Below are 21,707 nucleotides of genomic sequence, written 5' to 3' on the forward strand. Positions count from 1 at the left end.
ATCCCCACGCCTGATCTATGAATCGAAACACTAATGGGTCTATCGTATCTCACACTGCGGGTCTCAGCTACACCATTGCCTTGGGACCTACTAGTCCATGCTATCCAACTAGAAAAACTTGAGATCACACTCTAGGTGGGTCTAGCTGAGCACCCTAATCTTGTGTAATCTCTTGAGTAACTGGATCTCTGTGTTGTACAACCTTATGAGTGAAATTTGCTAAACATCTTTGATTTGGGTGAGATAAGAGTACCCCTAAAAGTGCTAAGGAACTCAAATCACACACAAGGCATCTAAAAGCAAAATACTCCTCTGAATCAATCACCTGAGAATGCTATTCTAGCATTCCACACCTATGGAATGGCGTTCCCAGGAAACTATGGCTACATGCCTTAGCCATGGAGGATCCAGCAGCCAGCTCTATGATAGCTATAGGCATCCCTAGCCTCAGCCTCTTCATTGAGGAACAGTCCAGATGTATGCATCCCCTTTCGTGAGGACTTTGATAGCTGTGTTCTTTGAGCACTTGGGGATTGCCAAGGCCACAAGCAATAAAGTAGTAGTTAACATAACTCTTCATCCGTGTATCAGCGAGTGGGTGTGATGATGGATCTCTCTTTCTGTCTAAGTTAGCAGTCATGCTTCCACACTCAGCATGGGCAAAGCTGGTGAGAGAAACATGTAGTCTTCATGCCCATTATAGATGTATCCTCTGAACTGCACCACTGTCCCACTGGCTCACAGCTATTTCATCTTGTTTCCTGATGAACGAGCGATATAAGCTCAAGGAGAAGGGCATCCGCACTTGACACTGATGTCACCCTTTTCATTTGAATCTGAGCCATTAACTAGTATCTTGTATAGCCGTCGTCTAGCTTCTCTCAAGTTTTGGGGCATAGACTAAAGAAGCATAGACTAATAGGCATATAGATATAGAAGCATGGACTAGAGAAGCATAGGCAAATAGGCATTCACATAAAGCATAGAAATAGGCATTCACATAAAGCATAAACTTAATAGGCATTCATATAAAGCATAGCGATAGGCATTAAGCATAAAGAAGGCATCCATAAACATTTAAAAAGTAGATCCATAAAGCATAAAGCATAAAACATGCATATAGAATTAGGCATAGACTAAAGCATATAGAATTAGTCATCAATAAAAGTGACAAAATAATGACAGCCTCAATAGATGCAGCTTTAGTAGTCCACACATCAGAGTGGATTAATTCCAATGGCCTCTTGCTCTCTTGAACATGTCTAGGAAATGGTTTCCTTGCCTGTTTTCCAAATTGATAGGCTTCACATACCTTATGCATTTATGCAACCTTGAACTTAGGCAATCCTGTAACAATATTTTGGGCCTGTATTAATTTAAGTCGTCGTACATTAACATGACCAATACATTTGAGAGAGAGAGAGAGAGAGGATATGGTATGATTGTATTAAAGTTTGCTTGAGACCCTTCATGATCTATGGGACTCGTGACACAATTAACTAATGTGGCCCTTTTACATCTTGAAGATTTGGAAAAAAAATCTTCACAAAGCTTTTCATGGTGTGAGTATTTGCTTAGCGAACTTGTGTGCTAGTCCGAGACTTTGCTAGGGCGTTCCAAGACTTCCTTTAGATACCCCCCTAGCCTTGTAGCTAGTTATTCCAACAAGGTTATTAGGTTGTCCCTGTTGTCACTATGTTTTTCCTTGATGTGTATTAAATAGGCTCAACACTATGGGAGCACGTGTTGATCATTTTCTCACTCTCCTGTGGGGCAAAGTTTGAAATTTCAATATGGATTGTTTCCATTTGATGAGATGTACGAGAATGGGATTTGTCAGATCTTTCCTATGCATGGCATGCTTAGTAGTGATGGTCACCTTGAGTGGGGACAAATTTTAGCGCAATCTTATGCGTTTGGCTCTTTAACAATGCAAAACATCCTCCTTCACAAACCCCGCATGGGAGTTTTTTTGTTGCTAGCCTGTAACTTTCGATTTGCCTGCCTCTTTTTCTCTACAAGATGAACCTGTTTTGATCATGCTTTGTTTATAGTGGGGATCTAGCAGTTGCACCTCTTATCTTAGGCTCTACTGTCTGTATGAGTTTATGGACCAAGAACCTCTCTTGTAATATAGGATCAAAGCTGTCAGTTTGTAAGCTATCAGTCATTGAACCTTTTGGATGAGTTCTTACAGATTCCCCAGGTTGCTCCAGGTTCGTGACTATAGTTCTTTAGGACCTTCTTATTTCATGACTGTAGGTGGGCTTCAATGTATCCCACTAGAAAAAATGGAATAAAATTTTTAGTTCATCCCCGATTATTGGGTACATGATCGTGATCCTGATAACACTGGCCTAGCAACAACCTTATTGGTGATGTCAGGGGTTTTCTCAGGGTATACCATCTTCTCACTGGTATTGTCAAAGAAAGAAGAGCCCCTTCCTCTTGCTCAATCAGCATTGTGCATCGCAATTGGTACGTGGTAGAAGAGGATAGAGAGATCTTGCGTATGCCAGACCTGCTGCCATTTACTTCCAGAGAGTACAGAGCTGTGTGTTTCTGGGTTGGGAATTCGCTGACGATGGAAGTGCATACTGGGGTCCCAAAGCTGGACAAACCATAACTCTATGAGGCCGAAAGAAAGAAAGAAAGTTTATTAAAGTCTTCGGGAGACCGTGAAGGTCTATGAGACTAAAGATGACTGATACAATGAGCAGAACGGTGGTGGTCTCAAAACGGGCCAGCCAACCGTTTCTGCAAAAAAGAGGTTATGAAGGATGGTGTGTCTAGTCCTGATACAAAAAATATGTGTCTACCTCCAGATGATACAAAAAAGAAGGGGGGGGCACCAAAAATGGGGCAGAGGGGGGAGATACAATATATATATGCAGGTGGTGATCATCAGAGACCAATCATAGAGGGGCCGTCAAATGGGAGGCCGAAAAAAACCCTGCGATAGATGATTGGCCTCTGACGTCACACGGCCTAATCGAGCTCGGTCGTCGGGGGCGACGGATGGCCCTGTGGATGAGGGACATGGTAACCCCGGTGGGGCGAGCAAAGAGCAGAGACGAGATGTCATGGACCCGGATGTGTGTGTCTGTCCGTTGGCGCAGTTGTCATGGCTCTGGCTCTCGCTCACATCCGCGTCGTCGGCTAGACTGAGGAGAGGTATTCTGTGACTGGAAGAAATCAGTGATAGGCCGCTGGGTGTCCTCACGCTGTGTGTGCTGCTCGTGTCGCCGTGCTCGGAGAGAGGTATCTCGGTGGCGAGTCAGTCATCTCATGTAAGAAAGCGGCTAGGCATCGCTGATCCGGGAACTGCAGCATGTGTGGGAGGGGGCTGAATTCGTCGCGGAAGAGGCAGTGGTACCAGCCTTGAATGGCATAATAGATAGGACATCTGAAAGCAAAGTGCTCCTCCGACTCGATCTCCTGCAAGTCGCAAAGTGGGCAAAGGCAGTCCTCTCGTGGGATACCCTCTGTGCGTCCACTCTCGATCCATAATCGGTGTGACGAGACCCCAAACTAACCGAGGGAGATTCGAAGTGCATGTGGTAGATGAAGCTGTGTGTAACCCGGAGGTGTGATGAAGCCCTCCTGTGAGATCTGGAGGCAGTGTCGGCGGTAGAAGTCGAGCTTCACAGGAAGCTCGGAGTGAAGAAGCCATGTTCGCCAGGGGTGGAGCTGGAGCAGATCTGCTCGAATGAGCCGGTTGACCTCCTGGTCAGTGGGGGAGAGGGGAGATGGTGGAGCGTCGAGGCTGTATTGAAAAGGAGGCAACCGGTCGAGGCCCAGTCAGGTGAACCAACTGGAAAGATGACTATACCAGCATCGCTGGTCCCCATCAACAGATAAGGCCATAGACGAGGATAGGGCTAGCCAAGGTAGGCGGAGGAGCTAAAATCCCCGACTCTGTGGAGATAGGTGATAGCTTGAAAAGCCGCATCAAGCTGTAGGGGTGAGGCGCCGAACTCTGCTAGAATATTCATCCTCATCCTCATCCTCATCCTCTTCATCCTCCTCGTCCGCATCGAGCACCCCATCATCGACATCCACTATGGTGATTGGCTTCTTAGCCTCTAGCTCAGCACGTAGCTTCTCTAAAGTTCGCTCCCTAACTTAGTGACACTTTATTTTTATGCCATGCACATAGGATTCTATCACCTTGGTAGTCAATGACAATTGGAGTAGGCTCCTCCAATGATGCATGTAGATCTACCAACAAGAACCAACCAACCACATTTCAATGTGGTTGTGAAAGCTGCCCTGTACTCAGCTTCACATGATGATGTAGCAACCGTTGATTATTTCTTACACAGCCAAGAAATGCATGAGTGTCCAAGTTAGAAACAATTACCACTAGTTGACTACCTTGTGTCAAAATCACCATCCAATCTAAATAAATGCAAGCATGTAAATGCAAGTTGCCCCCTAGGAAATAGAAAACCAAGCGATCGAGTACCTTTTAATACAAGAAGTGGGAGCAACGGTCTCATCATTTTCTATGCATACTCCTTTTCAACAAGACGGGCTTTGTACCTGCCAATAGATCCATATGATTCACATTCTAGATTATATACCCACTTTGTACCTATTGCTTTGTTGTCCACAAGAAAGTCAAAGTGTGTTTTTTTGAACAAAGGCAATCTCCAATTTCATAGCATGCATCCAATGCACATTACCATGTGCATCATCAAAATATTCAAGTTCATCCATTTCTAGAAAATGACTAGCTAAGCTTGACCAAAACCATCAACATCCTCAGTGTTTGTAGTCTACATGACATGTGTAGCTAGAAAGAAGTGTAGAGAGGTTGCTCTTTTGGAGGGTACGGAGCAACCAAGGAGGGGTTATCCTAGCTCTGTGCATTGTTGAACGTTCTTGTGTGACAATATCCTCATCTTCTTGCTAAGTGATAGGACTAGCCATAGGCTGAGCTGAGACACCACCAACTTGTTTGAATCCCTCTACAAATTTTAAATTTTCATAGGCATAATAGTTCCAGTATCAAAAGAAATGGGCAACAACCCTTCAAATGCATCTAATGAGCCCTGATTTTTGTCAAATACAACAAGGGGCAAATTTGATTTCTTGCAAAAATAACATCTCTACTAGTAAAAACCTTCTTGGTAGCCAAATTGTAGAATCTGTAACCCTTGCCTTCAATTCTATAGCCCACAAATATGCACTTCTCAACTTTGTCATCAAGCTTTTCTCTCAATGCGAGAAGTGCATGAGCATATGCTACGCATCCAAATGTACGTAACATAGATTTGGTCTTTTACCAAGCTTGATATGGTGTCGTAACCTTAAGTGCTTTAATGGGATACCTATTCAAAACATGATTAGAGCACATTCTTGCTTCCATCCAAAACTTAGTAGGTAGTCCTTTGGGCCTAATCATGCACCTTGCCATTTCCAGTAATAATGACGTGTTCTTCCGCTCAGCCACTTTATTATGTTGAGGAGTATAGTGGACCGCACATTGATGCATGATGTCCTTATCACCCAAGAAATTTGCTAATTCTTTGGATATGTACTCCGCCGCTCTATTTGAGTGTAGGGTTTGTAACTTGCAACCTAATTGATTCCCCACCAAGCAATGAAATGCTTAAACAAAACAAACACATTTGATTTTTGCTTGAATGCAAATACCAATTAAATCTTGAGAAGTCATCTATGAAAGTAAGAAAGTAGAAGGGACCTCCAAGAGATTGAGTCCTCATACAATCACAAACATCATTGTGAACTAGTTGTTTGCAAATTTCTTTACAGTCCAGACTACATCATCCTTTAGGAATGAGAATCTATGCACACATATATGCTTAGGAGGAGCTTACAAATGAGGCAAGGCATCTAACCATCTGAAACTTTTGCAAGACAACCAAAGTTTACATTCCAAAATCTGGCATGCCACAACCCTATATCCTGTATGGTAGAGGTAGATGTAGGAATAAATGTGCACTTTGTGCTCTTTTATCATATGCATCAAGCTCAAAAAGAGCATGACAAAGTGTGCCTCATAACACCAACATAGCCATTCTCCTTATCTCATGAGCCATACAATTGTCATCCTGAAAGATGACCTACAATCCTCTTCTAGTGAATGAGGAAACTGAAAGCAAATTCTTCTTCATCCCTAGGACATATAAATCATCATGGATGCTAAGATTAGAGCCAACAACAATTGTAAGTAAAATCTCACCAATTCCTCTAATTGGATAAGAAGAGTTGTCAGCACAAGATACCTTCTTGCCAACAAGAGCACACGACAACATGTCAAACAAGTCCTTCCTAGATATGGTGTGTCTAGATGCATTGCTATCAAAATACCATGTGTATGTAGTTTCATTGACACTAAATGTGTGTGAATCCCAAGAGGCCCAATCATGCTCTAAAAAAATGATGAGGCATCATCCTTCCCCACATTTGTGGCTGTAGATCATGCAACAGCCACAATAGACTCTTCTTCTTTTCTTTTGCAATCCTCTTTTGGTAGGATCTCAAGCAACATCCATATCCAACTCTTTCTTCTTCTCTTTTGCTATCCTCTTTTGGCATTCATGAATGAAACGACCTGGCCTTTTACAATACCAGCATTTGCCTTTCCTCCTAGTCTTTTCAGCATCCTTTATGCCCTTAGCACAAGTATGACCTGCATCATGTTTGCAAAAGAGAAGTGCAAAGGTAAATATCAACCCAACAGAAGCTTTCTCTCCACCGCATGCACTCATAGTCTTTTCAGCATCCTTTTTGCCCTTAGCAGAAGTATGACCTGCATCATGTTTGCAAAACATAAGTGCAAAGGCAAACATCAACATAGCAAAAGTTCTCTCTCCACCAAATGCACTCACTAACATGTTCTTTCTAGTGTGCTCTTCTTGTAATAAAAGTCCCGCTAATCTTTCACAAACCTCAAACCTATTTGATAAGGTGGTAAATATCCATTTGAGGTTACTACAATGTATGGATATAGAATCCCTACCCAAAATTCAAAGGGAAATGGTTTTCACGATCGAAAATTTAGGCGGTTTTCCTTGTTTTTTTTCTTCCTCTGTTTGAGTGATTTCCTCTAGAGACCTTTTATAGGTTTCCCTAAGATAAGACATGTCCGCCCTTCCAACTCTTGAAAGGTGAGAGGGTTGGGATTTCACCTCGTGAACAAATTGAATGACGTATGAAAAGAGACACAAGGCTCCAGTATGGAGTTCAATGTATTGATAAGCTACAAATCTGGTATGACTTCATCAATATTCAGAAGTTACTCACATAGATCTTGAATCTTTGTGACATATTTTGCCATTGAATCTTCTTCATTCATATGTACCGCATCAAGCTTTCTTCTCAGAAATAAGACTCTTACCTCATTACGAGCCTAATACATTGCTTCTAGGATATCCAAAGCACTCTTTGAAGTCTTATAGGACCAAATGTGAGGTATGACCTCTTCACTAAAAATGAAATCAAAGATAAAGCCTCTACATGGCATGCATCCCATCTTGGAGTGATAGTCGCAGGCGCTTGTGCTTGTGCTTGTGGTGGAGCTTGTTGCCCACGGCCTGTATCACGACTCCTCAAAGGAGTGCATGGAGCAATAGGACTACAATGAAAATCATCCCTGATGACAAAGTCCCATAAGTCCCTTGGCAACCAAAAGATTTTGAAACACAAAGTTCTTAGTTGGTGCCATTCAACTTATCCTCCTGGGCAAGCACACCAAAAACATCACTTGGATTCTGAGCTGTCTCAAAGAAATGCACAAATAGTTGGTGCCATTTCAAAGCCAATGCTTGGATTGAGGATGCACCTTAAAAACTTATCCCAATTATCAAAATTAGATGGCAAGGGTCGATTATATGAAGAGTCTCAAAATTTTCTAATGCAAAATAGCAAATGCTTCCCAAATTATGCGATTGAATAGTAGCACAAGATGTGCTCAAGACAATGGTTTTCTCCGCTTAAGCGAAAACACAAATTTCTCAACCTTTGTAGGGGCTTAAAAAAGATCAAAACTCCTCCAAAAAGGATAATTTTTGCTGCAGCAGGTTGGCAAAGCGCAGAACAACAAACCAACTCTAGTATGGCTTTGAAATGCACAAGCATGTGGTTGCTTGCTAGGTGCCTATTCAAAGGTATCAGAGGTTAAAATAGCCACAAAAACAGGTGGAATGAACATAAAATCCACATGGACAGCTTCTGAACACAAATTTCCACCCTTGAACTAAATGCTCCAGCAACAATAGAAGGGTAGAAAATCCTAGAAAACAGGTTGACTAGCCACCAGATGACTCTAAAAGCTAACAATTTGAGCTTAGAAAATGGTTGGACTAGTTGAAAGTAGCTAGAAATTGATGCACCTCACCTTGAACATCTTCTTGAAACCTGCCTTGAAAAACAAGATCGAGGCTAAGGTTTTTCACAATAAAACATAAACTTTTTGCGACAAAAATAGCCTCCAAAGGGCAGGGGAAACAGACACACCTCACCCTGAAGAACAGCTTCTCGAAAATAGCTAGAAACTGATGCACCTCACCTTGAACAACTTCTCGAAGCAACTTGCCTTGAAAAACGAGATGGAGACTGAGGTTTTTCACAATAAAACTAAAGCTTTTTGCAACAGAATAGCCTCCAGAGGGCTGGGAAGGTGCTTCCTACCATAATATGAATTAGGGAGAAGTTGTAACTCTCATATATATCTTGAAATTTTTAATTTTTCTCTTTGATAACTATAAAAAGTATAATTTTAACCTACCATTGCATAGATCATGAAATTTTGAACATTTTTCCTTTTTACAGCTCCTCAATCTGAGCTAAGGAGCAAAAGTTATGACCTCTTCTACGTAGGCTCTCCAAGGGTATTTCGCCGGCGGAATAGGATTGGGACAAGCTCTTCAAACCATATTCCTTTGGCAAAATACACTTAGAGGGTCTATTAAAAAGATACTATTTATTTTTCTTAGGTCATCCTTAGGAACTGTAAAGAGGATATTTGCTCAAAATTTCATGATCCAAGCAATGGTGAAAGCAAAGGAAAGGATTTTTGAAAGTCATAAAATAAGTCACCACTTGGACATTATATATGCATATTATATAAACGTATATTTATATCTATATCTATTTATCAATGTTTCATATTTACTTACATATTCCTTGAAATAATTTGAAATTTTTCGCTCCCAAAAAATGACTTGAGCCTATATATTTTGACCCCTTCCACCTTTTGTCCGCTCGTCGCTTGGGGGTTTTTGCTCAAAAAATGGAAACCCCCGTACTTATTGTGGCAGCATATTTACATAATGTGTAGGGGTTTCTTTTTAAGTTTTGGAGTGCTTTTCTTCCATAATGAGAATCCTTATGCTCTCTTTCCATAATGCCTTGTTGGCTCTATGTGGGTGATCATATCCCTTATGTTTGCTCGAGCTTGGCCCTTGTGTGGGTGAATTTATGAAATTTGCACTGGTGGGTAATTACAATCAACATCTGTAACTCCCTTCTTCATTTCAAGGAGGGCATGAAGAAATTTGTGAAACTTGAAGGGCTCCCTTCACATGCAATATATGCGTGGAATGGTTGGTTCCCCACTTCTACGCACTTCTATAAGCTTGGTTGAGAATGCTTGGCCCTTGGTCGAGACTTGTTGCTGCCATGTAGGTGGTGGTACCTTATGAGTGGGTCAGTCACGTTGTAGCATGTCCCTCAGCTCATCTCAGGCAGGCGCTTCTGCTCTATATTGTTGGGGTAAAGGCACATTGCCACCCTTTAAAAGTTATGACCCCTATGACTGTCTTAAGACAGTCATAGGGTGAATCCCTAATCCTAATAAAACCTATGAGTTTGTGGTGTGGCTCAACACATTTGACACACCCACACTTCTTGTGTCTCCCTCTCTCTGTCTCCATCGTTCCACTCCCTCTCTCTTTCCCTCACAAGTGGTATCAGAGCCTTCCTCTTTCTCTCATTCCGGTCTACCCCTCCCTCTACCCCTTCCTCTCCCCTCGGGCCTCGTGCCCTCAGCAGCAAGCAAGGCAGTGGCGTGCGAGCAGCGCGCGCACCAGGGCAGCAGCGCGCAGGAGCCGCCGCGCGCGCAGCAGCATTTGCGCGAGCAGCTATAGCTGCAGCAGCAGCTAGCTGCTACCCGCCTACCGGTGACCGCAGCCTACCAGGCGGGCGCAGCCAGCGCGCACGCACCGACCGCGCGCAACCAAGCTGCACATGCAGCCGTATCGGAGCGACCAGCCGCGACAGGTACAACCATCCGTACCAGTTGTACGGACGCGGCTGTACGGACGCCGCGACAGCCAGTTGTACCGGCTGTACGGACGCCGTGCCCTCGCAGGTACAAAAATTTCAAATTTTTTTTTGGGGGATCCGTGCCCTCGCAGGTACAGGGTGGTACAGTAGGTACCCTGCGTAGGTACAGAAGGTACAACAGGCACAGATTTGTTTTTGGGGAAGAAGGAAAAGAGTGAGAGCACTCTACCCTTTTGCGTGGTACTTGCAAGTACACGCAGGAACAGAAGTACAACGAAGTTTTTTTTTCTTGATGCATTCCCGAAAATTTTCAGTTCTAAAACTGTGTTTGAGGTACAGCAAGTACACTCGTGTCCCTCGTGCTTGAGGTGACTAGCTTGAGGTGACTAGTGCCACAGTGTGTGGTGGTTGCACAGTTATTTTGTTTCGGGGAGGTCAGATTCCTTAATTTGCAGAGGGCTTTTATGCTTTTGCTGAGTGCAAATCTCAGTTTTTGGGTGACAATTTCAAAGGGCTTTTGCCTGGAAGTGTATGCAGTGTATGCCTTGAGGCAGTGTGGAGCCGGGGTGCCCACATTGGTCTCGTTTTCCGCAGTGTATCAGTGACATTTCTTTGCAGGTCACATTTTGTGTACGGCACTTAGAAAATCTCAGTTGAGCCACGCTTGGCCAGGGCGCATCGAGTTTACTCGGTCCCTAACTGTCCATCGTTGACAGTGCTCAAAAGATCTTCTCTTCAGTGTTTGTACGCTGGGATCTGTGTTGTTACTGTGTACACAGGGCCGTTTATGCATTACTTTGTCAGGTGAAAGTGCCAGGAGAGCACTGTATTTTGTATGCTACCTCAGTGTTGAGGTGTTTTTCACTTGGTACAGGTGTCACATCAAGGGGCTTTTGCCCAGATTTTGCTTGTGAGCACTTGAGTTACTGTTTGAGAACTTCAGATGCCTTTTATCCCCTTGGCAGAAGGGTGATTGATTGGGATTTGTCCCATACTTTGTTGCAGGTTTTGTGACAGGCTGAGGTGTTTGGAGCCTTTTTCAGTGGACAAAACAGTGTATGACAAGTGGTTTATGCATCTAAAATCAGTGCAATACCTCATCTGAGGTGGAAGAAGTGATCAGGACATCAGTGTTTTGTGTTTCGTCAGATGATGATGCACTTGTAAAGCACTTGTGGAACAGCTGCAGCATTCTGTAGTTACTGTTTTATGCCTATTTGAGCACGGTATAGTGTGTCAGAAGGTACAGTGACTGGAGGGAAAATTTTCTGTTTTGCTGCAGATTTTTTGACAGTAAAAAAAAACAGCACTATTGTGAGTGCTCCTGGCTCTTGATAGAGCAGGTTTTCTGAGAAATCAGAATTTTATTTAGTCATTTTTTGACTTACAGGGAGTCAGGCACTTTCCTTATCTGATATGGCATCAGGGGGAAGTGAATCTTCAATACTGAACATAAAGAAATTGGAAGGGGCACACAATTATGCATTATGGGCAGAACAGTGTTTGAATGTACTTCTGCTAAAGAAGATTTCTAAGCCCATAAGGGTGAAGGGTGTCAAGCCATCTGGGATGGCAGATGATGAGTGGGAGGAGCTTGATTTGTCCGCAAGGGCTGCTATCATGCTTACTCTGATTGATTCTCTTGTGTTCAATGTTCAGGCTGAAAAGACCTCTTATGGCCTATGGCAGAGGCTAGAAGAGTTGTATGCCCAAAAGAGTTCAGCCAGTAAGGTTTATTGGTTGAAGAAGCTTGTCGACCTTCGCATGAAGGAAGGTATAGCTATGACCTCACACTTGAGTGAGTTCAATGCCATCTTTACACAGCTTATTGCACAGGGATTGAACCTTGATGAGGAGTTCAAGGCTACTTTCTTGTTGTGTACCCTCCCTGAGAGTTGGGACACTTTCAAGACCACTCTGTCAAATTCAAATGTCACTCTTATGTATGCTGATGTGGAGAGCTCTCTCCTTATGGAGGAGATGAGCAGGAAGAATAATATGGGCAGCAAGTCTTCCAATGCTTTGCAGGTACAGGAAAGAGGTAGGACTCAGCAGAAGGGGAGATCTGCTGGCAAGTCCAAATCCCGCAGTCAGTCCCGTGGCAAAAAGGATATTGAATGCTTTTACTGTGGCAAGAAGGGACACGTGAAGTCTAAGTGCTTCAAGTTTATACGGGATCAGAAAGCCAAAAAGGCTGAGACAAAGGATGCACGCAGTGGAAGCAAAGGCAAAGGCAAGGCCAAGGCAGATGACTTGGATGCAATGAATGTTGCAGCAGAGGACAATGACAGTGACAGACATGATGTATTATGTTCTTCTGCTGTAATTGCACATACATTGGTTGTTGATGGCCATGACATGCACACCTGGCTCTTGGATTCAGGTGCTTCTTTTCATGTTACGCCTCATAGGGAGTGGTTTACTTCCTACACAGGTACTCATGGAGTTGTTCACCTTGGGAACAACTATGCATGTCAGATTGCAGGGATTGGCAGTATACAGATAGTATTCCCTGATGGACGCATATTTATGCTTGATGGTGTTCGCCATGTGCCGCAAATCAAGAAAAATCTGATTAGCACTGGCTTGTTGGATGACAGTGGTTACCACACCACATTTGGGGATTCCAAATGGGTGATTACTGATGGCCAGGTTGTAGTGGCTGAGGGTTATAAGAGTGATACCTTGTACCCTCTTTATGTTTCCAGTGTAGGTAATCATGTTGTTGCCATAACCGAGCTGCCAAAGGTTTCATTGTGGCGCCGGTTGGGACACATGTCCGTTAAAGGAATGCAAGAACTGTCACGTTTGGGTTATCTGCCGTCTCTTTCATTTTCAGACTTGCCTACTTGTGATCATTGCATTCTTGGAAAGCATTCTATGACTCCTCATAAGAGGAGAACTCCCCAGAATAGAGCACCGCTTGATCTAGTGCACACTAATTTGTGTGAGATGCCACAGCTATCACTAGGGGGTGCAAAGTATTTCATTACTTTTATTGATGATGCCACACGCAAAGTGTGGGTCTATTTCTTGAAGCATAAGAGCGATGCCTTAGATGCTTTCAAGAAGTTTGTCGCTCAGGTTGAGAATCGGACAGGACGCAGGCTGAAATGCCTCAGATCCGATAATGGGGGTGAGTATGTGTCACATGCTTTTGTACAGTTATGCGAAGCTAAGGGCATTAAACAGGAACTCACAGCCCCTCATAATGCATCTCAAAATGGTGTGAGTGAGCGGATGAATCGAACTATTCAGGAGAAAGTTCGATGTATGTTGTCTTATGCTGCATTGCCCCATGGCTTTTGGGCAGAAGCCGTGCAAACAGCAGTTCACCTAATTAACAGGTCGCCAAACAAGGCTTTGGAGTTGAAAGTGCCAGAGGAGGTGTGGTCTGGCAAGCCACCTTCATATAAGCACTTACGTGTGTTTGGCTGCGAGTGCTTTGCTCATGTACGCAAAGAACTGCACACCAAACTGGAGCCAAAGTCTTTCAGATGCATCTTCATGGGTTACGGTGATGAAGGTGAAATGGGGTACAGGTTATGGGATCCTGTCAAACGGAAGATTATTCGCAGCAATGACGTCATCTTTAAAGAGGATAGTGTACACAAAGAACCCGTGCAACCTGTGGAATACAGAAGGGTTGTTTATGATGATGTCGGACAGCAAAGAATGCCCATTAATATGCAGCAGCAGGCTGCTGTAAATAACCCTGTTCAAGAGGGTATACAGGCATACCCTGACAGGTTTGTTCCAGGAGCCAATAATGTGGCTGATTTTATCATGCTGACAGATTGTGGTGAGCCTTCCAGCTTCAAGGAAGCTATGGGAAGAACAGAGAAAAGGAAGTGGGAGAAAGCCATGCAGTCAGAAATGGACTCCCTACTTCAAAATGATACATGGGACTTGGTGCAGCTACCTGCAAGCAGAAAGGTTTTGCCATGCAAGTGGGTTTACAAAGTCAAAGTGGATTCAAATGCTTTACCGAGGTATAAGGCCAGATTGGTTGCCAAGGGATTTAAGTAGGAGAAGGGCATTGACTTTGATGAGATCTTTTCCCCTGTAGTCAAGATGACTACTTTGAGAGCAGTGTTAGCTCTTGTTGCTCATGAGGACATGGATTTATGTCAGATGGATGTGAAGACTGCTTTTCTTCACGGAGATCTCCATGATGAGATCTACATGAGTCAGCCAGAGGGATATGCTATTAAAGGGAAAGAGCAGCTTGTATGTAAGCTCAAGAGGAGCTTGTATGGACTCAAGCAGGCGCCAAGAGAATGGTACAAGAAGTTTGATGCCTTCATGCAGTCCCAAGGGTATCATAGGTGTGAGACCGATCACTGCTTGTACACCAAACGGGCAAAGGATGGCAGTTTGATGCTACTCATTCTATATGTGGATGACATGCTGATTGCCAACAAATCTCAGCAGGAGATTAGTGCTTTGAAGAAGCAACTGCATAAGTCTTTTGACATGAAAGACTTGGGTGATGCAAACCATATTCTTGGTATGCGCATTATTCGTGACAGGTCCAAGGGACTTTTGTTTCTGTCACAGAAAGAGTACATTGACAAAGTACTGCAAAGGTTTAAAATGGAGGGGGGGAAGTCTATTAGTACCCCGTTGCCTCCACATTTAAAACTCAGCAGTAAGGACAGCCCCAGATCAGATGATGATAAGGCTGAGATGGCCAAGGTTCCGTATGCATCTGCAGTTGGTTCTTTGATGTATGCCATGGTTGCCACTCGTCCGGATATTGCTTTTGCGGTGGGAGTCATCAGCAGGTATATGGCAAATCCAGGCAAGCGGCACTGGGAAGCAGTGAAAGGTGTCTTGAGGTATCTCAAGGGTACCAAAGACTTGTGCATATGCTATGGTAGGCAGGATGCATTGGTGCATGGTTTTACAGATTCAGACTATGCAGGAAATGCAGATAACCGGAAGTCTACTACCGGTTATATTTTCACATTTGCAGGAGGTGCTATATCATGGGTGTCTCGGTTGCAGAAATGCATTGCACTGTCAACCACTAAAGCTGAATATGTTGCAGCCACTGAGGCTTGCAAGGAAGCAATATGGCTTACTCGGCTGGTGGGAGATTTGGGCATTACAGGAGATATGCCAGTTTTGCTTTTTATAGTCAGAGTGCTATCATGTTGGCAAAGAATCCGGTCTTTCATCAGAAGACCAAGCACATAGATGTGAAATACCATTTCATCAGGGAGGTACTGGAAGACAAGCGGCTTGAGCTTGTGAAGGTGCATATTGATGATAATCCTGCAGATTTGCTCACTAAGAGCTTGCCTACAGAGCGGTTTGCACATTGTCACCACATCATGGGATTAGGATGAGACCATTCTTATTTTATGGTCTTGTATACAGTAACTGTATATTGCTGTACTTTTTATTCTTTTCTCCCCTTTAGGCACATTGGCCTTTAGGTGGGAGGTTGTTGGGGTAAAGGCACATTGCCACCCTTTAAAAGTTATGACCCCTATGACTGTCTTAAGACAGTCATAGGGTGAATCCCTAATCCTAATAAAACCTATGAGTTTGTGGTGTGGCTCAACACATTTGACACACCCACACTTCTTGTGTCTCCCTCTCTCTGTCTCCATCGTTCCACTCCCTCTCTCTTTCCCTCACATATATGAATTGTGTTATTCAGTACTTGATGTACAAGGCAATCACAACGTTCTGTATCAGTTGTATCTCTTTGCTTTGTTAGCTATGATAGTAAAGCATTCAGTTTAGTTTGCGGTTGAGCTAGGTTTATTTTGAATAGAAGTTTGTTTAGGTCATTCAATCTTACCGAAATGAAAAAATGGGTGGAAAACGTTGGGGTACTCCACCTTTGTGATTTTGTTTAGTGGATATAGCTCAACGACTACAAATCTTGACTACATAGCGACTTAAAAACCCATCTAGTTCAATGCACCAATGGGATGCATTCAATCAATCCAGAAACGTCTCTCTGATATTTTTTACAAGATAAACAGTAAGCCTGGTAAGAGAAGATGAATATCTTGCATTTGCCAGCTTAAAGGAGCAAAGGTCGCATATATAAGAGATGTCAGCCTGCTGGTCAGAGAACATGAATATCTTGTGGCTGCCACTTAAAGGAGCAAAGGTCGCATATTACACTCCGTGTTCTACAGGCCTGGCAAAGCATATGTACATCAAAATGTATTCAAGATGTATCCCGACCTAGTTGCATTGTCTTTGAAGAGTAAGATGGCCAAGGCTGCAGAAGTCACACTAAGTGGGGGTGGCACATTAGTCAATGCATGAAGTCTTTCCTTTGAGGAATTTGGATGAGGTTAATTACATTAATGCAAGGGGCACTCAAAATACAGCCGCTTTAATTGAAGCTCCATACAGTCCAATCAGGCTACTTTTGGGAGCAGCTACACAATTTTAGACTGGATTCAAGCTTCACTCATGCCATCTCGGATTTGAACTCCGACAATTGGATTCCATACCCAGCTCAACCTGCATTAGTCCAACCAGGCTACTTTTGGGAGCAGCTACTCAATTTCAGACTGGATTCAAGCTTCACCATTCCTGTCATGCCATCTCGGATTTGGACTCTGACAAATGGATTCCGTCCCCACTCAACCTGCATTACAAAACAGTGCTTTAACTGCAATCCTTGCACTTGTGGGCACTCAGGATTCATCAACATTTTTGAAGACTGAACATTGCAATTTAAAAATATGAGTGTAAGGCACGTGAATGGGGCTGTGAGGGAAAACCTCTATCATTCCAAATGAAGGTGCTCGTACAAAGTCACATTCACCATGGTCACGCAATCGCAAAGGGTCCTTCCTGAGGACTGCAAAATGAAAAGTTATGCCAAAAGATGAAATATTCAATTCAACATAAAAGATCACAGATTATCAAACTGTGCAGTCCTCACATGGTCTCATTTCTCTCAAGGGAATAACAAAGATTGTACAAAGCGGTGACAAAACATGCACCCTTCCAATCGTTGATTTTGTAGCAAAAGACTTATTGATTTTTTTGCCACAAGACAAAAGCACATTACCCAATTGGCAACCTCTAGAATTCTTCGAAACTACTTTGAAAGGGCGTGTATAGTCATTGAAATCTTACCATCACAACTGAAGTTTGTTCCCGCACTCATAGTTAGACCACTGGCCATAATCTGTTACACAGAGAACAAATCTTAACAATGAGATTTCATCAATCCTGCAGCAACTAACAGATTTCATTCATCCTGCAGCAACTAAAGAACCGATATACTTTCATAAATGATAGAAAAGGACCAATGACAAGAGTGGCATGATGATGAGTTAAAGACTTATATGCAAATGAGATCATTTGAATGACTACAAGTTTTCAAGATTAAAAAACATGCAGATGCTTAATGTTATCCAGCTGATCAAAGCTGAGGCCAAGAAGAGTAGGAGATAAAGGATGAGCTTGCTTAAGTGTAGGAGTACTGGTAAAACTTGAAACAGCCAGCTCTCATTTTCTGAGTTTCTCATTTATCCCAGCTAGTGCTATCTAGTTGTCTACCAGTACTCCTAAATTTTCATATATCTCATTGACCCATCCTGTGTAACGCATCAAAGAAGTCTACAAAGTGAAAAGAAGGGGGCATAGAGGACTGTGTGGCAAACGGGTCTGTGCCTTTGCTGTCTTACGGTTCTCCATCCATTTGTCCATTTTCTAAGATTCTGCTCAAGATAGTGGAAAAATACTTAGACATGGATATTGTTCCATTTTCCAGTTTGCTTTCCATCTCCAGAAAGTGATTTTCAGATTTCGTTTTTCACTAATAGGGCTTTCCAAAACTGATTTTATTTATACTGAACCTATTCCCTTCGTTTTCAAAAGGTTCTAAACTCGTTTAGGTTGAAACCACTAGCTACTTCTGTTGTGGGCTATGTTTTCTAGAGCCTAAGGTTTCTATACTAACCCTAACAGGTAGAATATGAGTTTCTCGTGTTTCAGGAATAAGGAGGACCAAGACCATTTTATGTGGCTTTCTCCACCTGGTACCGGGCCAGGGGCTGCCAGTGGTTACTATCTTGGATGATTGTTAGTCATATGTACATCTGAGTCCCACGTTGAAAAGAAAGATCGTTGTAATAGTCCTATATTTGAGTCTTGGTCTAGAACTTTGGATTTCCCAGAGGGGGTTTTGTCCAAAGACCTGTACTACCATTGCAGTGAGGCTAAGCATCATTGAATATATAAAAAAATACAACTAGCTTTACCTAGTTGGGGGAAGCAGCCTCATTCTCACCCAGTCGGGTGCCGGTGTACTTGTCTCTCTCTCTTTTATTTTCCTGTTTATAGGTGGTGTGAATGCATTTAAAATTGTGGTATTTTTATGTGGGATTTATAAGAGTTCTAAAATTCTAGGTCTATTAAGTTATTTGACTGGAAATCATGCTTCTGTGTAAGCATGACTCTGACAGGTCATAAGGACTATAAGTGTGTGATGGGTATCTATGGAATGACAACATAATTTGTGTGACATGTGGTATGAGACAGAAGGTGATTGAGGAGTGTCACAGCCCCGCATTTGCAGGACATTGAGGTTTTTCACCTACTTTGTGGCAGCTTGAAAGGTATTTCTATTGGAATCAGATCAGGAAAGACATTTTCAATATGTTTCATCCTGTTCTATTTGTCAAAAGGCAAAGTATGACCACTTGAAGCCTCAAGGGTTACTTTAGCCTTACCAGTTCTAGAGGCACCATGGAACATATTGCTAGACTTTGTTACAGAATTTCCCAGGTCACCACATGGCCATGATATGATCTAGACTGTGATTGATAGGTCCAAGGAGCAAGTGCCTTTCATTCCTTGCAAGACCGTTAGACCAAAAGAGGCAGCAACACTTTTTATTAAGCATATATTTGTGCATCATGGTGTACCCCAATCAAATGTTTCTGATTGGGATACTAAATTCAAAAGTTATTTTTTGCAGCCATTGTTTGATAATTTGGGTACCAAGCTGGAATTCACATCTTCTTATCATCCAGAGATTGATGAACAGAGTGAAGGTGCAAAACTCCACATATGATGCAGATATGTTAAGTCTCTAGTTTTCTTCTCAATTCATTGAAAGTGTGTACATGGAAGAAAAGATCATGCTGTTGTAAAGCTCAATTGTGAATAGAAGTTGTGAATTGTATATAGTGACTACAACCCTTTGTTGAGTGTTTCTCGAGTGAAGCATGAACTGCTGTGAGAACTTGTTTATGAAGGTTTGAGCCTCCGAATTCACTAATTTCAAGATTATAAGAGTGAAGAGAGTCAACTGAACGAGTAGGAAAGATAGCAATTGAGTTCATAGTTGCATCCGTACGTGTATGGATGGTTTTTCCGTACGGCCTTTTGTGTGTGTGTATGTGTGTGTGTGTGTGGGGGGGGGGGGGGGGGGGGGGGGGGGGGGGTTTGTTTTGTGAGGTGTGTTTTTTGGGTGTGGTTTGGTGTGTGGGGGGGGTGGGGGTTGTTTTGTTTGGGAGGGGGGATCAATTTTGTGCCTAGCCAAAACCTTGGAAAACACATTTTTAGCACTATTCTAATCCGTACGTTGCTAATTCGTACTCCGTACACTGTTGGCCGACTTTGGTTGTGGTTGGCCTCAAGGATGGTCTCAAGGAGGAGGAGGATGGCACTGATGCAGATGATGATGAGGATGAGGATGAGCAAGAGAATGAGGATGAGGATGTAGGCTGCAGCTTGAGGCTTGAGCCTCATCGGTTGTGAATCGTGATGCATTTCAATTTTCAGCTTTATTTCCGGGCTGTGGCAGCCTTTTCTTCTATGATGTTTTGCCTTTGATGTTTTTGTGTAGTACCTACTTTCAAGTTTCTACTAACTACTACCTTTGATCATGATGTTTGGTGCAGTATTGATCTATCATTGACACTATGTATCAGAATCCACATTCCAGATGACTCTGGTCTCGGGAGGGCCTAGGCTGGACTCTTTGAACTTTCATGAATCATGACATTAATATTAATACAAGTTTGAAGTCTGAAGTTTCAATTTGAAAGTTTGTAGCTCTATGTCAATGTAATGTGTACATCTTTCTAAATGTTTTTGAGTAAAATTAGGGTCACGTATGTTTCAGCCCTAGGGGCTGAACCATACTCCAATCATACTTCCATACTTGTATGACGTATGCGTATGGTAATGTATGGAAAAAAGTATGATCGAGTTAACTATTCAAACTAAACAAATAGTACTACTAAGAGTATAAGAGTCTTGAGTACTCGTGCTCAAATCTACAAACTCTTTTGCAAAGCTGTTTTGGCTGAGTGTTCTTAACCCAAAGACTTAGCTTTGTGTGAAATTCAAGGCTGGAACTATGCATGGTTAAATTGCTAGAAGATCTTGAAATTCTAAAAAGCAACTATTGGTTCTCCCAAGACAGGAAGTTCTAGTTGAGCTATGCTTTGGTGGGCACGTTAGCCTATCATAGAACAATGTTCCAACAAAGTTTGTGGCAATTGGAAAGAAAGAAAGAAATGAACTTTTTAAAAAGTCTTCGAAAGACTAAAGGGCCTACGAGATTGAAAGAAGCCTGATACAATGAGCTGAAAGGGTGGAGCCTCTAATCGAACATCATTACCCATGATGAAAACAACATAATCATATCATATCAGATCTAATACATGAGAGAAATCTTCGCCCCCAATATGGAAGCTCAAGGGGAGCTCGACGATGAACAAGGCTGCGATGAAATGAAACTTGTGATAAAGTGCTGACCGTGATAAAGCGTAAATTTTTTTTGTCCATACGGCCGCACGGACCTGTACGGGACAGGTGCGCGATGTTGCCACTAGGAATCCATACGACTTGTCGGAAGTTGATTTCAAGCATTTTTGAATGGTTTTTGGAGGTTTTTGCTCAGATCTGGACTCTTTTCAGTCTTTCAGGCCTTCCTCCAAGTGACATTGAGGTGATTTTGCTCTAGAGATTGGGACTTTTGTGTCACATTTGCAAATTTTGCAGTGATATTTGCTCCTTTTGGTCACATTTTGGGCTTTTGCAGTATTTGCCCTGTTTTGACTTCATTTCCACTCTGACACTGGGGATTTTGGATCTATTCCTGACAGATTGCGGGATATTTTTAGATTTGCACATTATTTTGTCACATTTTCTTTATTTCATCAAAATTTGGGGCTTTTGGTCATTTGCCCCAAATTTGATAGTTTTGCCCTTCCAGAAATTGGGGGTTTTGTCAATTTTGTGGAACTTGCAGTGACATTGGCTTGGTACAGCCAATTTTGGGCATTTGGTAGACATTGACATTATCTCGGAATTACAGCACATTGAATCACATTTGCAACTTGCATCACAATTTGGGGCTTTTCCCAATTTGCCCTCTTTTTGGCATATTTGCCCTCTCAGATTTTGGGGCTTTTGCCAAATTTGATGTCCATTGCAGTGACATTTGC

At 42.7% G+C, this 21,707-nt stretch overlaps 1 protein-coding gene across 3 annotated transcripts in view; it reads right to left on the reverse strand.

The window, feature by feature from the left end:
* Window positions 1–16,117: 16,117 nt before the first annotated feature.
* LOC147902272 (uncharacterized) overlaps window positions 16,118–21,707 on the reverse strand; it is a 269,182-nt gene continuing 263,592 nt past the window's right edge. For 2 of the 3 annotated variants that reach the window (XM_087374745.1, XM_087374746.1), the window contains exons 13-15: window positions 17,377–17,428; window positions 17,016–17,095; window positions 16,121–16,879 (exon numbers count right to left, since the gene is read on the reverse strand). In XM_087374745.1, the coding sequence (XP_087230871.1) occupies window positions 16,772–16,879; window positions 17,016–17,095; window positions 17,377–17,428 (240 nt within the window). In that variant the 3' untranslated portion in view covers window positions 16,121–16,771. Of the gene's footprint in view, window positions 16,880–17,015; window positions 17,096–17,376; window positions 17,429–21,707 lie in introns of all 3 variants that reach the window. The other variant, XM_087374747.1, reaches the window with a different exon arrangement.

This window comes from Dipteris shenzhenensis, chromosome 5 (genome assembly GCF_047967505.1).
Source record: "Dipteris shenzhenensis isolate YYH24624 ecotype China chromosome 5, Dip_SZ_1.0, whole genome shotgun sequence".
Lineage (NCBI taxonomy): Eukaryota > Viridiplantae > Streptophyta > Polypodiopsida > Gleicheniales > Dipteridaceae > Dipteris > Dipteris shenzhenensis.